At 73.3% G+C, this 14649-nt stretch overlaps 1 protein-coding gene across 2 annotated transcripts in view; it reads left to right on the top strand.

Moving 5' to 3' along the window:
- LOC142019132 (laminin subunit beta-2-like) overlaps window positions 1-14649 on the top strand; it is an 85084-nt gene that overhangs the window by 27729 nt on the left and 42706 nt on the right. For both annotated transcript variants that reach the window (XR_012646993.1, XM_075005607.1), the window contains exons 15-21: window positions 378-530; window positions 767-925; window positions 8878-8999; window positions 10026-10146; window positions 12548-12740; window positions 12911-13054; window positions 14388-14619. Coding sequence is in view for 1 of the 2 variants with exons in the window: in XM_075005607.1 (XP_074861708.1) it covers window positions 378-530; window positions 767-925; window positions 8878-8999; window positions 10026-10146; window positions 12548-12740; window positions 12911-13054; window positions 14388-14619 (1124 nt within the window). In the remaining variant the exon portion in view is untranslated. The remainder of the gene's footprint in view (window positions 1-377; window positions 531-766; window positions 926-8877; window positions 9000-10025; window positions 10147-12547; window positions 12741-12910; window positions 13055-14387; window positions 14620-14649) is intronic.

Raw genomic sequence — 14649 nt, 5'->3', positions numbered from 1 at the left:
GGACAGGGTTAGGGTGGGTGAAGACTGCAGAGATGGGGTGCTGTGGGGGGGTCCTGGGGGTGCTGTGGGGGGTGTCAGGGACAGGGTTAGTGTGGGTGAGCACTGCAGAGATGGGATGCTGTGGGGGGGTCCCAGGAACAGGGACAGTGTGCTGTGGGCCTTGGCTGTTGCTGACGCATGTGGGAGCGTGGGGCTGGGGGGGCAGTATGTGGGGAGCTGGGGGAGGCAGCACATGGGGTCCTGGGGCCACGCCCCGGCTGAGTGACAGGACCCCGTACCAGACAGGATGGAGCGTCAGTCCCTGCTGCAGTCAGGTGCTCTCTGGGCTAAACTCGGCCCCCCTGGGCCCTGGCTCAGCCCTGTCCCTGTGCCCTCAGGGAGAGCTGCGCCCCAAGGCCCCCCAGGACTGCCCGGAGGATGCTGGCGGGCTCCGGATCGGGCGGAAGGTGCGTCTGCGGCTCCGGCGCAGCCCCATGCGGCTCCAGCAGCCTCGAGCCCTGCCCCGGCGGGGCCGGCAGCCCCTGCACAAGGTGGGGCATCTGCAGGAGCGACCTGGGGATGAGGGTGCCCGGATGGGGGGGTCACAGTGATGGAGGGATGGGGCAGAAGGGCAGGGACAGGGAGGGGCAGCGTGGGAGGCAGGGACAGGGCAGGGCAGTGCGGGGGGCAGGGGCAGGAATTGGGGGGCAGTGGCGGGGGTCAGGGACTGGGCAGGGCAGCAGCAGAGGGGCGGGGACGGGTCCTTACCTAAGGTTTGTACCCGCAGCCCGATGTGGAAGTGGTGCGGCGGGAGCAGGGGGCTCGCATGGTGACGTGGACGGGGCCCGGCTTCGCCCGCGTGCGGGACGGGGCTGGCCTGTCCTTCCACATCGCCAGCGTCCCCTACCCCCTGGAGTACGACATTCTGCTGCGCTATGAGCCCCAGGTGCGTGGGGCACGGGGGGCGGGGGGGCGGCTGGGGAGGGCACCACTGCGTGTGGGGCCAAATGGTAACCCAGGCTGGTGGGGAGAGCTGCCCTGAGCGGGTGCCCGCCTGCATGGGGGGCCTTGTCTGGGCAGGGGCTGGCGCAGGTTACAGCTGCCCGCCCATGGGAACCGGACAGCTCAGGCGTCTGACCGGGCACTGCCAGGTCCCGTTTCAATCCAGCGCTCTGCCCAAAAGCCCCAGCAGCCTGCGCCAGGTGGGGGGTGGTCTGGTACCAGGCTGCCCTGGTGTGTAGGTCCCAGCCCTGAGACTTCCCGGGACAGGGACCGCGCTCGGTGCCCGATCGGCGCTCGAGGGGACACACCCAGGGCAGGGACCGCGCTCGGTGCCCGATTGGCGCTCGAGGGGGCAAACCCAGGGCAGGGACCGCGCTCGGTGCCCGATTGGCGCTCGAGGGGACACACCCAGGGCAGGGACCGCGCTCAGTGCCCGATTGGCGCTCGAGGGGGCAAACCCAGGGCAGGGACCGCGCTCGGTGCCCGATTGGCGCTCGAGGGGGCAAACCCAGGGCAGGGACCGCGCTCGGTGCCCAGTCAGCGCTCGAGGGGACACACCCAGGGCAGGGACCGCGCTCGGTGCCCGATCGGCGCTCGAGGGGGCACACCCAGGGCAGGGACCGCGCTCGGTGCCCAGTCAGCGCTCGAGGGGGCACACCCAGGGCAGGGACCGCGCTCGGTGCCCGATCGGCGCTCGAGGGGGCAAACCCAGGGCAGGGACCGCGCTCGGTGCCCGATCGGCGCTCGAGGGGACACACCCAGGGCAGGTACCGTGCTCGGTGCCCAGTCAGCGCTCGAGGGGGCACACCCAGGGCAGGGACCGCGCTCGGTGCCCAGTCAGCACTCGAGGGGGCACACCCAGGGCAGGGACCGCGCTCGGTGCCCAGTCAGCACTCGAGGGGGCACACCCAGGGCAGGGACCGCGCTCGGTGCCCAGTCAGCACTCGAGGGGGCACACCCAGGGCAGGGACCGCGCTCGGTGCCCAGTCAGCGCTCGAGGGGGCACACCCAGGGCAGGGACCGCGCTCGGTGCCCGATCGGCGCTCGAGGGGGCAAACCCAGGGCAGGGACCACGCTCGGTGCCCAGTCGGCGCTCGAGGGGGCACACCCAGGGCAGGGACCGCGCTCGGTGCCCAGTCAGCGCTCGAGGGGGCACACCCAGGGCAGGGACCGCGCTCGGTGCCCGATCGGCGCTCGAGGGGGCACACCCAGGGCAGGGACCGCGCTCGGTGCCCGATCGGCGCTCGAGGGGGCACACCCAGGGCAGGGACCGCGCTCGGTGCCCGATCGGCGCTTGAGGGGGCAAACCCAGGGCAGGGACCGCGCTCGGTACCCGATCGGCGCTCGAGGGGGCACACCCAGGGCAGGGACCATGCTCGGTGCCCGATCGGCGCTCGAGGGGGCACACCCAGGGCAGGGACCGCACTCGGTGCCCAGTCAGCGCTCGAGGGGGCACACCCAGGGCAGGGACCGCGCTCGGTGCCCGATCGGCGCTCGAGGGGGCAAACCCAGGGCAGGGACCGCGCTCGGTACCCGATCGGCGCTCGAGGGGGCACACCCAGGGCAGGGACCGCGCTCGGTGCCCGATCGGCGCTCGAGGGGGCAAACCCAGGGCAGGGACCGCGCTCGGTGCCCAGTCAGCGCTCGAGGGGACACACCCAGGGCAGGGACCGCGCTCGGTGCCCGATCGGCGCTTGAGGGGGCAAACCCAGGGCAGGGACCGCGCTCGGTGCCCAGTCAGCGCTCGAGGGGACACACCCAGGGCAGGGAACGCGCTCGGTGCCCAGTCAGCGCTCGAGGGGACACACCCAGGGCAGGGACCGCGCTCGGTGCCCGATCGGCGCTCGAGGGGGCACACCCAGGGCAGGGACCGCGCTCGGTGCCCAGTCAGCGCTCGAGGGGACACACCCAGGGCAGGGACCGCGCTCGGTGCCCGATCGGCGCTCGAGGGGACACACCCAGGGCAGGGACCGCGCTCGGTGCCCGATCGGCGCTCGAGGGGGCACACCCAGGGCAGGGACCGCGCTCGGTGCCCGATCGGCACTCGAGGGGGCACACCCAGGGCAGGTACCGCGCTCGGTGCCCGATCGGCGCTCGAGGGGGCACACCCAGGGCAGGGACCGCGCTCGGTGCCCGATCGGCGCTCGAGGGGGCACACCCAGGGCAGGGACCGCGCTCGGTGCCCGATCGGCGCTCGAGGGGGCACACCCAGGGCAGGGACCGCGCTCGGTGCCCAGTCAGCGCTCGAGGGGGCACACCCAGGGCAGGGACCGTGCTCGGTGCCCGATCGGCGCTCGAGGGGGCACACCCAGGGCAGGGACCGCGCTCGGTGCCCAGTCAGCGCTCGAGGGGGCACACCCAGGGCAGGGACCGCGCTCGGTGCCCGATCGGCGCTCGAGGGGGCACACCCAGGGCAGGGACCGCGCTCGGTGCCCAGTCAGCGCTCGAGGGGGCACACCCAGTTCAGGGACCGCGCTCGGTGCCCGATCGGCGCTCGAGGGGGCACACCCAGGGCAGGGACCGCGCTCGGTGCCCAGTCAGCGCTCGAGGGGGCACACCCAGGGCAGGGACCGCGCTCGGTGCCCAGTCAGCGCTCGAGGGGGCACACCCAGGGCAGGGACCGCGCTCGGTGCCCGATCGGCACTCGAGGGGTCACGCCCGGGGCAGGGACCGCGCTCGGTGCCCGATCGGCGCTCAAGGGGGCACACCCAGGGCAGGGACCGCGCTCGGTGCCCGTTTGGCGCCCACTCGGCGCTTGGGGGTCACGCCCGGGGCAGGGACCGTGCTCGGTGCCCGTTTGGTGACCACTCGGCGCTCGGGGGTGACACCCGGGGCAGGGACCGCGCTCGGTGCCCGTTTGGCGCCCACTCAGCGCTCAGGGGTCACGCCCGGGTCAGGGACCGTGCTCGGTGCGCGTTTGGCGCCCACTCGGCGTTAGGGGGTCACGCCCGGGGCAGGGACCGTGCTCGGTGCCCGTTTGGTGACCACTCGGCGCTCGGGGGTGACACCCGGGGCAGGGACCGTGCTCGGTGCCCGTTTGGTGACCACTCGGCGCTCGGGGGTGACACCCGGGGCAGGGACCGTGCTCGGTGCCCGTTTGGTGCCCGCTCGGCACTCGAGGGGCACGCCCGGGGCAGGGACCGTGCTCGGTGCCCGTTTGGTGACCACTCAGCGCTCAGGGGGCACACCCGGGGCAGGGACCGTGCTTGGTGCCCGTTTGGTGCCCGCTCGGCACTCGAGGGGCACGCCCGGGGCAGGGACCGTGCTCGGTGCCCGTTTGGTGCCTGCTCGGCACTCGAGGGGCACGCCCGGGGCAGGGACCGTGCTCGGTGCCCGTTTGGTGACCGCTCGGCGCTCGGGGGTGACACCCGGGGCAGGGACCGTGCTCGGTGCCCGTTTGGTGCTCACTCAGCGCTCAGGGGGCACACCCGGGGCAGGGACCGCGCTCGGTGCCCGATCGGCGCTCGAGGGGGCACACCCAGGGCAGGGACCGTGCTCGGTGCCCGATCGGCGCTCGAGGGGGCACACCCAGGGCAGGGACCGCGCTCGGTGCCCGATCGGCGCTCGAGGGGGCAAACCCAGGGCAGGGACCGCGCTCGGTGCCCAGTCAGCGCTTGAGGGGGCAAACCCAGGGCAGGGACCGCGCTCGGTGCCCGATCGGCGCTCGAGGGGACACACCCAGGGCAGGGACCGCGCTCGGTGCCCATTCAGCGCTCGAGGGGGCACACCCAGGGCAGGGACCGCGCTCGGTGCCCGATCGGCGCTCGAGGGGGCACACCCAGGGCAGGGACCGCGCTCGGTGCCCGATCGGCGCTCGAGGGGGCACACCCAGGGCAGGGACCGCGCTCGGTGCCCAGTCAGCGCTCGAGGGGGCACACCCAGGGCAGGGACCGCGCTCGGTGCCCGATCGGCGCTCGAGGGGGCACACCCAGGGCAGGGACCGCGCTCGGTGCCCGATCGGCGCTCGAGGGGACACACCGAGGGCAGGGACCGCGCTCGGTGCCCAGTCGGCGCTCGAGGGGACACACCCAGGGCAGGGACCGCGCTCGGTGCCCAGTCAGCGCTCGAGGGGACACACCCAGGGCAGGGACCGCGCTCGGTGCCCAGTCAGCGCTCGAGGGGGCACACCCAGGGCAGGGAACACGCTCGGTGCCCGATCGGCGCTCGAGGGGGCACACCCAGGGCAGGGACCGCGCTCGGTGCCCAGTCAGCGCTCGAGGGGACACACCCAGGGCAGGGACCGCGCTCGGTGCCCGATCGGCGCTCGAGGGGACACACCCAGGGCAGGGACCGCGCTCGGTGCCCAGTCAGCGCTCGAGGGGGCAAACCCAGGGCAGGGACCACGCTCGGTGCCCAGTCAGCGCTCGAGGGGACACACCCAGGGCAGGGACCGCGCTCGGTGCCCAGTCGGCGCTCGAGGGGGCACACCCAGGGCAGGGACCGCGCTCGGTGCCCAGTCAGCGCTCGAGGGGGCAAACCCAGGGCAGGGACCACGCTCGGTGCCCAGTCAGCGCTCGAGGGGGCACACCCAGGGCAGGGACCGCGCTCGGTGCCCAGTCAGCGCTCGAGGGGACACACCCAGGGCAGGGAACGCGCTCGGTGCCCAGTCAGCGCTCGAGGGGGCACACCCAGGGCAGGGACCGCGCTCGGTGCCCAGTCGGCGCTCGAGGGGGCACACCCAGGGCAGGGACCGCGCTCGGTGCCCAGTCAGCGCTCGAGGGGACACACCCAGGGCAGGGAACGCGCTCGGTGCCCAGTCAGCGCTCGAGGGGGCACACCCAGGGCAGGGACCGCGCTCGGTGCCCAGTCGGCGCTCGAGGGGGCACACCCAGGGCAGGGACCGCGCTCGGTGCCCAGTCGGCGCTCGAAGGGACACACCCAGGGCAGGGACCGCGCTCGGTGCCCGATCGGTGCTCGAGGGGGCACACCCAGGGCAGGGACCGCGCTCGGTGCCCGATCGGCGCTCGAGGGGGCAAACCCAGGGCAGGGACCGCGCTCGGTGCCCGATCGGCGCTCGAGGGGGCACACCCAGGGCAGGGACCGCGCTCGGTGCCCGATCGGCGCTCGAGGGGGCAAACCCAGGGCAGGGACCGCGCTCGGTGCCCGATCGGCGCTCGAGGGGGCAAACCCAGGGCAGGGACCGCGCTCGGTGCCCAGTCAGCGCTCGAGGGGGCACACCCAGGGCAGGGACCGCGCTCGGTACCCGATCGGCGCTCGAGGGGACACACCCAGGGCAGGGACCGCGCTCGGTGCCCGATCGGCGCTCGAGGGGGCAAACCCAGGGCAGGGACCGCGCTCGGTGCCCGATCGGCGCTCGAGGGGGCACACCCAGGGCAGGGACCGCGCTCGGTGCCCGATCGGCGCTCGAGGGGGCACACCCAGGGCAGGGACCGCGCTCGGTGCCCGATCGGCGCTCGAGGGGGCACACCCAGGGCAGGGACCGCGCTCGGTGCCCAGTCAGCGCTCGAGGGGACACACCCAGGGCAGGGACCGCGCTCGGTGCCCGATCGGCGCTCGAGGGGACACACCCAGGGCAGGGACCGCGCTCGGTGCCCAGTCAGCGCTCGAGGGGGCAAACCCAGGGCAGGGACCACGCTCGGTGCCCAGTCAGCGCTCGAGGGGACACACCCAGGGCAGGGACCGCGCTCGGTGCCCAGTCGGCGCTCGAGGGGGCACACCCAGGGCAGGGACCGCGCTCGGTGCCCAGTCAGCGCTCGAGGGGGCAAACCCAGGGCAGGGACCACGCTCGGTGCCCAGTCAGCGCTCGAGGGGGCACACCCAGGGCAGGGACCGCGCTCGGTGCCCAGTCAGCGCTCGAGGGGACACACCCAGGGCAGGGAACGCGCTCGGTGCCCAGTCAGCGCTCGAGGGGGCACACCCAGGGCAGGGACCGCGCTCGGTGCCCAGTCGGCGCTCGAGGGGGCACACCCAGGGCAGGGACCGCGCTCGGTGCCCACTCGGCGCTCGAGGGGACACACCCAGGGCAGGGAACGCGCTCGGTGCCCAGTCAGCGCTCGAGGGGGCACACCCAGGGCAGGGACCGCGCTCGGTGCCCAGTCGGCGCTCGAGGGGGCACACCCAGGGCAGGGACCGCGCTCGGTGCCCAGTCGGCGCTCGAGGGGACACACCCAGGGCAGGGACCGCGCTCGGTGCCCGATCGGTGCTCGAGGGGGCACACCCAGGGCAGGGACCGCGCTCGGTGCCCGATCGGCGCTCGAGGGGGCAAACCCAGGGCAGGGACCGCGCTCGGTGCCCGATCGGCGCTCGAGGGGGCACACCCAGGGCAGGGACCGCGCTCGGTGCCCGATCGGCGCTCGAGGGGGCAAACCCAGGGCAGGGACCGCGCTCGGTGCCCGATCGGCGCTCGAGGGGGCAAACCCAGGGCAGGGACCGCGCTCGGTACCCGATCGGCGCTCGAGGGGACACACCCAGGGCAGGGACCGCGCTCGGTGCCCGATCGGCGCTCGAGGGGGCAAACCCAGGGCAGGGACCGCGCTCGGTGCCCGATCGGCGCTCGAGGGGGCACACCCAGGGCAGGGACCGCGCTCGGTGCCCGATCGGCGCTCGAGGGGGCACACCCAGGGCAGGGACCGCGCTCGGTGCCCGATCGGCGCTCGAGGGGGCACACCCAGGGCAGGGACCGCGCTCGGTGCCCGATCGGCGCTCGAGGGGGCAAACCCAGGGCAGGGACCGCGCTCGGTGCCCGATCGGCGCTCGAGGGGGCACACCCAGGGCAGGGACCGCGCTCGGTGCCCGATCGGCGCTCGAGGGGACACACCCAGGGCAGGGACCGCGCTCGGTGCCCGATCGGCGCTCGAGGGGGCAAACCCAGGGCAGCGACCGCGCTCGGTGCCCGATCGGCGCTCGAGGGGGCACACCCAGGGCAGGGACCGCGCTCGGTGCCCGATCGGCGCTCGAGGGGACACACCCAGGGCAGGGACCGCGCTCGGTGCCCAGTCAGCGCTCGAGGGGGCACACCCAGGGCAGGGACCGCGCTCGGTGCCCGTTTGGCGCCCACTCGGCGCTCGGGGGTGACGCTCGGGGCAGGGACCGTGCTCGGTGCCCGTTTGGCGCCCACTCAGCGCTTGGGGGTCACGCCCGGGGCAGGGACCGTGCTCGGTGCCCGTTTGGTGACCACTCCGCGCTCGGGGGTGACACCCGGGGCAGGGACCGTGCTCGGTGCCCGTTTGGCGCCCACTCGGCGCTCGGGGGTGACACCCGGGGCAGGGACCGTGCTCGGTGCCCGTTTGGCGCCCACTCGGCGCTCGGGGGTGACACCCGGGGCAGGGACCGTGCTCGGTGCCCGTTTGGCGCCCACTCGGCGCTAGGGGGTCACGCCCGGGGCAGGGACCGTGCTCGGTGCCCGTTTGGTGACCACTCAGCGCTAGGGGGTCACGCCCGGGGCAGGGACCGTGCTCGGTGCCCGTTTGGTGACCACTCGGCGCTAGGGGGTCACGCCCGGGGCAGGGACCGTGCTCGGTGCCCGTTTGGTGACCACTCAGCGCTCGGGGGTGACACCCGGGGCAGGGACCGTGCTCGGTGCCCGTTTGGCGCCCACTCAGTGCTCGGGGGTGACACCCGGGGCAGGGACCGTGCTCGGTGCCCGTTTGGTGACCACTCGGCGCTCGGGGGTGACACCCGGGGCAGGGACCGTGCTCGGTGCCCGTTTGGCGCCCACTCGGCGCTCGGGGGTGACACCCGGGGCAGGGACCGTGCTTGGTGCCCGTTTGGTGCCCGCTCGGCACTCGAGGGGCACGCCCGGGGCAGGTAGTTGCGAGGAGTTCTGCTGGGGCCCTTTCACCTCCCAGAGCCTCTCCCGGCTGCCCTGGGCTCCTCCCTCCAGTGCCTGTGCCGCGGTGCCCCCGTCCCTGCATGGGCCTAACCTGCTCCCTGCAGTCCACAGAGGCCTGGGAGGCCGTGGTGAGCGTGAGCGCCCAGGCCCTGCCCACGAGCCCGCGCTGTGGGAATGTGCTGCCCTCGGAGCAGAGGTACCGGGAGAGCCTCCCACACACCCAGAGGTGAGCCGGGGACCGCCCGCCTCGCCTCACCTCCCCCTGACGCTCTGGCTGGGGGCCTGCACCCCTGCCCCCCAGCCTGCGCCTGCTGATCCCCCAGCCAGGCAAACTGGCCAGCCTCCCAGCCCCCTCTCTGCCCCATGGCCTGTCCCAGCTGGGCCGCCTCCCAGCCCCCCTCTCTGCCCCATGGCCTGTCCCAGCTGGGCCGCCTCCCAGCCCCCCTCTCTGCCCCATGGCCTGTCCCAGCTGGGCCGCCTCCCAGCCCCCCTCTCTGCCCCATGGCCTGTCCCAGCTGGGCCGCCTCCCAGCCCCTCTCTCTGCCCCATGGCCTGTCCCAGCTGGGCCGCCTCCCAGCCCCCCTCTCTGCCCCATGGCCTGTCCCAGCTGGGCCGCCTCCCAGCCCCCCTCTCTGCCCCATGGCCTGTCCCAGCTGGGCCGCCTCCCAGCCCCTCTCTCTGCCCCATGGCCTGTCCTAGCTGGGCCGCCTCCCAGCCCCCCTCTCTGCCCCATGGCCTGTCCCAGCTGGGCCGCCTCCCAGCCCCCCTCTCTGCCCCATGGCCTGTCCCAGCTGGGCCGCCTCCCAGCCCCTCTCTCTGCCCCATGGCCTGTCCCAGCTGGGCCGCCTCCCAGCCCCTCTCTCTGCCCCATGGCCTGTCCTAGCTGGGCCGCCTCCCAGCCCCTCTCTCTGCCCCATGGCCTGGCCCAGCTGGGCCGCCTCCCAGCCCCTCTCTCTGCCCCATGGCCTGGCCCAGCTGGGCCGCCTCCCAGCCCCCCTCTCTGCCCCATGGCCTGGCCCAGCTGGGCCGCCTCCCAGCCCCCCTCTCTGCCCCATGGCCTGTCCCAGCTGGGCCACCTCCCAGCCTGCTTCCCAGGGTCCTGTGCTAGCCGGTCTGGTCTGGCCTGTGAGCCCCCCGTTCCCTTGCAGGGTCCTGTACCAGACTGGCCCAGGCTCCTGCCCCCCATAAGCCTGGGCTGGGCTGAGAACCTCTTCTCCAGGGGCCCTGCCCCAGCTCACCCTCACTGTCCCAGGTACGTCCTGCTGGCTCGGCCCTTCTGCTTCGAGCCCCGGAACCGGTACGAGATTGTTGTGCGGCTCCAGCGGGCAGGCGTGGCCCAGCACCACCCAGCCGCCTTCATCCTCGTTGACTCGGTAAGTGCCAGGGCTGTCTGGGCACTGCCCTGCCCACCCACCCTGTCGGGTCCTGGCCCGCAGCCCCCTGGCGGGTGCCCATGCTGCTGTGATGGGGTTCGGGGTCCCCCAAGCTCTGCACCCGGCCGCAGGCAGGAGTGACTCTCACCTGGCAGGAGAACAGCGGGTTTATTAGCCGACAGGACACAGCGTGGTACAGAGGAGTCAGTGCAGCCGGCAGAGACAGCCAGTCCCAGCCATGCTGGGGAGAGGAGGCCCCGCGGGGCCCCCGGAGCCAGGGCCTTGCCCCCTCCTTGGTCTCGCTCTCTCCCAGCCCAGACTCACTGCTTCCGACTCCCAGTTCCAATTCAAACCCCTCCGGCTCCACCTCCCCTTTGTCTGCAGCCCAGAGGTGTCACCTCAGTTAGAACCCCCCCACACACACGTATCCCCCACTCCAGCACGTCTGTGGCCCAGCCCCTTCCCTGGGCAGAGAGATGCCAAGACACGACTGTGGCTACCTCACCTGCCTTGCTGGAGCAGGGGCTCTCTCCAGCTGGGCTGGAGCCATGTGCTGGGCTGGCTCTGGGAAACCTGCCGGAGCCAGAGCAGAGCAGAGCATCGCTTTCTGCCAGGAGCCACCATATTGGGACCTGCTGCCTGCGTGTGGCACCTGGCTTGCTGGGGGCACCCAGGGGGCATGTGGCTCTCTGGGAGATGTCTGGGGGCAGCGGGTGGCTCTCTGGGAGGCGTCCGGGGGGGCGCGTGGCTCTGGGAGGTGTCCGGGGGGGGCGTGACTGTGGGAGGCGTCCGGGGGGCATGTGACTCTCTGGGAGGCGTCCGGGGGGGCACGTGACTCTCTGGGAGGCGTCCGGGGGGCACATGACTCTCTGGGAGGTGTCCGGGGGGCGCGTGGCTGTGGGAGGCGTCCAGGGGGCATGTGACTCTCTGGGAGGCGTCCGGGGGGGCGCGTGGCTGTGGGAGGCGTCCAGGGGGGCGCGTGGCTGTGGGAGGCGTCCGGAGGGCGCGTGGCTGTGGGAGGCGTCCGGAGGGCGCGTGGCTCTGGGAGGCGTCCGGGGGGGGCGCGTGGCTCTGGGAGGCGTCCGGGGGGGGCGTGTGGCTGTCGGAGGCGTCCGGGGGGGGGCGTGTGGCTGTGGGAGGCGTCCGGGGGGGGCGTGTGGCTCTGGGAGGCGTCCGGAGGGCGCGTGGCTGTGGGAGGCGTCCGGAGGGCGCGTGGCTCTGGGAGGCGTCCGGGGGGGGCGCGTGGCTCTGGGAGGCGTCCGGGGGGGGCGTGTGGCTGTCGGAGGCGTCCGGGGGGGGCGTGTGGCTGTGGGAGGCGTCCGGGGGGGGGCGTGTGGCTCTGGGAGGCGTCCGGGGGCGCGTGGCTCTGGGAGGCGTCCGGGGGGGGCGTGTGGCTGTGGGAGGCGTCCGGGGGGGGGCGTGTGGCTGTCGGAGGCGTCCGGGGGGGGCGTGTGGCTGTGGGAGGCGTCCGGGGGGGGCGTGTGGCTCTGGGAGGCGTCCGGGGGCGCGTGGCTCTGGGAGGCGTCCGGGGGGGGCGTGTGGCTGTGGGAGGCGTCCGGGGGGGGGCGTGTGGCTGTCGGAGGCGTCCGGGGGGGGCGTGTGGCTGTGGGAGGCGTCCGGGGGGGGCGTGTGGCTCTGGGAGGCGTCCGGAGGGCGCGTGGCTGTGGGAGGCGTCCGGGGGGGCGCGTGGCTGTGGGAGGCGTCCGGAGGGCGCGTGGCTCTGGGAGGCGTCCGGGGGGGGCGTGTGGCTGTGGGAGGCGTCCGGGGGGGCACGTGGCTGTGGGAGGTGTCCGGGGGCGCGTGGCTCTGGGAGGCGTCCGGGGGGGGCGTGTGGCTGTGGGAGGCGTCCGGGGGGGGCGCGTGGCTGTGGGAGGCGTCCGGGGGCGCGTGGCTCTGGGAGGCGTCCGGGGGGGGCGTGTGGCTGTGGGAGGCGTCCGGGGGGGCGCGTGGCTGTGGGAGGCGTCCGGGGGGGGCGTGTGGCTGTGGGAGGCGTCCGGAGGGCGCGTGGCTGTGGGAGGCGTCCGGGGGGGGCGCGTGGCTGTGGGAGGCGTCCGGGGGGGCGCGTGGCTCTGGGAGGCGTCCGGGGGGGGCGCGTGGCTGTGGGAGGCGTCCGGGGGCGCGTGGCTCTGGGAGGTGAGTTCCATTTAGCCATTTAGGTCATTTAGTTCCCCTTTCTCCCCACACGCCCCTCTCCCGCCGACGTGGGTTTGTCGATCAAGCTCAGGACCTCATACTTTTGTTAGTCTTTCAAGTGAACAAAACCTTCTTGCTGTCACCCCGGCCGTGCCCCCAGCCCAGCCTGGCCTGCTCCCGTGCCCCCCAGCACTCTGGCTTTGCCCAGCCTGCTGCCACCTGCCCTGTCCCCTGGCGCTAGCCGTGCCCTCCGCCTTCTCCTCCTCAGCTGGTTCTTCTGCCGCGGGTGCTGGAGCTGGCGGCCCTCGGGGGCAGCGACCCGGCGGCGGCGCAGCGCCGGGAGCAGCTGGAGCGCTACGCGTGCCTGGAGGTGTTCCGCATGGCCCCCATGCCGGCGCTGCCTGAGACCTGCACCCACCTGCTCTGCAGCATCTCAGCCCTGCTGCACGACGGGGCGCTGGGTGAGTGGGGGCTGCGGGCGGAGGGGCAGGAGGGTGGAACTGGCTAACCTGGACCTGAGGCTCTGCCTAGCACTGGGGGTTGGGGCTGCGGGTTCTAGCCCCGTGCGTGCCAGGGGAGCGCCACCCAGTGCCTCTGTTTCCCTGAGCCCCACTGATACCCTCTCCCCCAGCCTGCCAGTGCGACCCCCAAGGCTCCACCAGCAGCGTGTGCAGCCCCGTGGGTGGGCAGTGCCAGTGCAAAGGCAATGTGATCGGCCGGCGCTGTGACCAGTGTGCTCCTGGGACGTATGGATTTGGGCCCTCCGGCTGCAGCCGTGAGTACCCGCATGTCTGTCTGTCTGTCTGCCCCTCGCCTGCCGAGCACGCCCCGCCCTGCCTGGCTGAATGCCTTGGAGCCCTCATCTGTCCCCCGCCCCCACCACGCCATGTGGCTGGGAGCTGCCGGTGGTGCGTCCCTCCCAAAGGCGAGGCCAGGGCGGCACCAGACGCCTTCTCCAGGGGGAACCGGCCCTGGGGGTCTTCCCAGGGGAAGGCAGTGTAGAGTAGAATCCACGGGGGGCAGCCCAAAGGGGAGGCGGAGGCCTTGCCCACACAGCCCTGGAAGAGCCCCCCCATTTGTGGGGCACTGTAGCCCTGCAGACGGGCCGGGTTAAGGCCAGCACAAGCCGAGGGCCCCCAAAGGCTCTGGATACACCCATAGCTCCTCCTCCTGGCCTGGGCTCCCTTCCCTGCCACCACTGCCCACAGCACAGGCCACTGCCCACATGTCCCCCTGCAGGGGCCTCGGCAGAGGTCACACACCATTGCCCCCCAGCTGGGCCTCGGTGCAGCACACGGGGAAACTGAGGCACATTCCTGGGCAACAGTCAGACTCCCTAAGGCCCCCATGCAGCATTGCAAGGGAAATCCCACATCACTGCAGGAGACAAAGGGGTACCACACACTGAGCACCCACAGCCCCAGAGGGACAGGGCTCCCCGCTGCCCCACTGCTCCAGGCCGGCCCATCCAGGGTGGAGGATGGGAGGTGATGGGAAACCCGACAGCGACTGTCCCAAGCCCACGGGATGGGAGCGTTCCACCCTGCCATGGCAGTTCTGAGAGGAGCCCCTGTGGCGTACCAGACCACGCCCCCGGCTCTCACGCGGCCTCCAGGGAAACTGAGGCATGCCCCCCGGGGTCTCATGCAGCCTTCAGGGAAACTGAGGCATGCCCCCCGGGGTCTCATGCAGCCTTCAGGGAAACTGAGGCATGCCCCCCGGGGTCTCATGTAGCCTTCAGGGAAACTGAGGCATGCCCCCCGGGGTCTCATGTAGCCTCCAGGCAAACTGAGGCATGCCCCCCGGGGTCTCATGTAGCCTTCAGGGAAACTGAGGCATGCCCCCCGGGGTCTCATGCAGCCTTCAGGGAAACTGAGGCATGCCTCCTTGGGTCTCACGTGGCCTCCAGGCAAACTGAGGCATGCCTGGGCCACATACCAATATTGTAACCCTTCCCACTGCGTCAGCCACGCTCCCGGCTTTGGGCCTGCCTGCATCGCTGTCTGGCCGTGCTTGCTGCCCGCCTGTCCACGTGTGGCTCTCTCTGGCTGCGTGGTGCTGCCCGTCTGGCCGTCCTGATGACCCCGCTCCCCTGCTCCGTCCCACAGGCTGTGCCTGCTCCCCCGAGGGCGCGGCCTCCCCACTCTGTGACCCCGTGAGCGGGCAGTGCCGCTGCCAGCACGGTGCCACGGGGCGGCGGTGTGACCGGTGCCTGCCGGGCCAGTGGGGCTTTCCAGCCTGCCAGCCCTGCCACTGCAACGGGCACGCGGACGAGTGTGACGCCCACACTGGGGCCTGCCAGCAGTGCCGGGACGCCACCACGGGGCGCCACTGTGAGAGGTGTGTGTGTGTGTGTGGGTGCCACGGGGG

The sequence above is a fragment of the Carettochelys insculpta genome, chromosome 11 (genome assembly GCF_033958435.1).
Source record: "Carettochelys insculpta isolate YL-2023 chromosome 11, ASM3395843v1, whole genome shotgun sequence".
NCBI lineage: Eukaryota > Metazoa > Chordata > Testudines > Carettochelyidae > Carettochelys > Carettochelys insculpta.
This window is presented reverse-complemented; position numbering and strand designations above follow the sequence as displayed.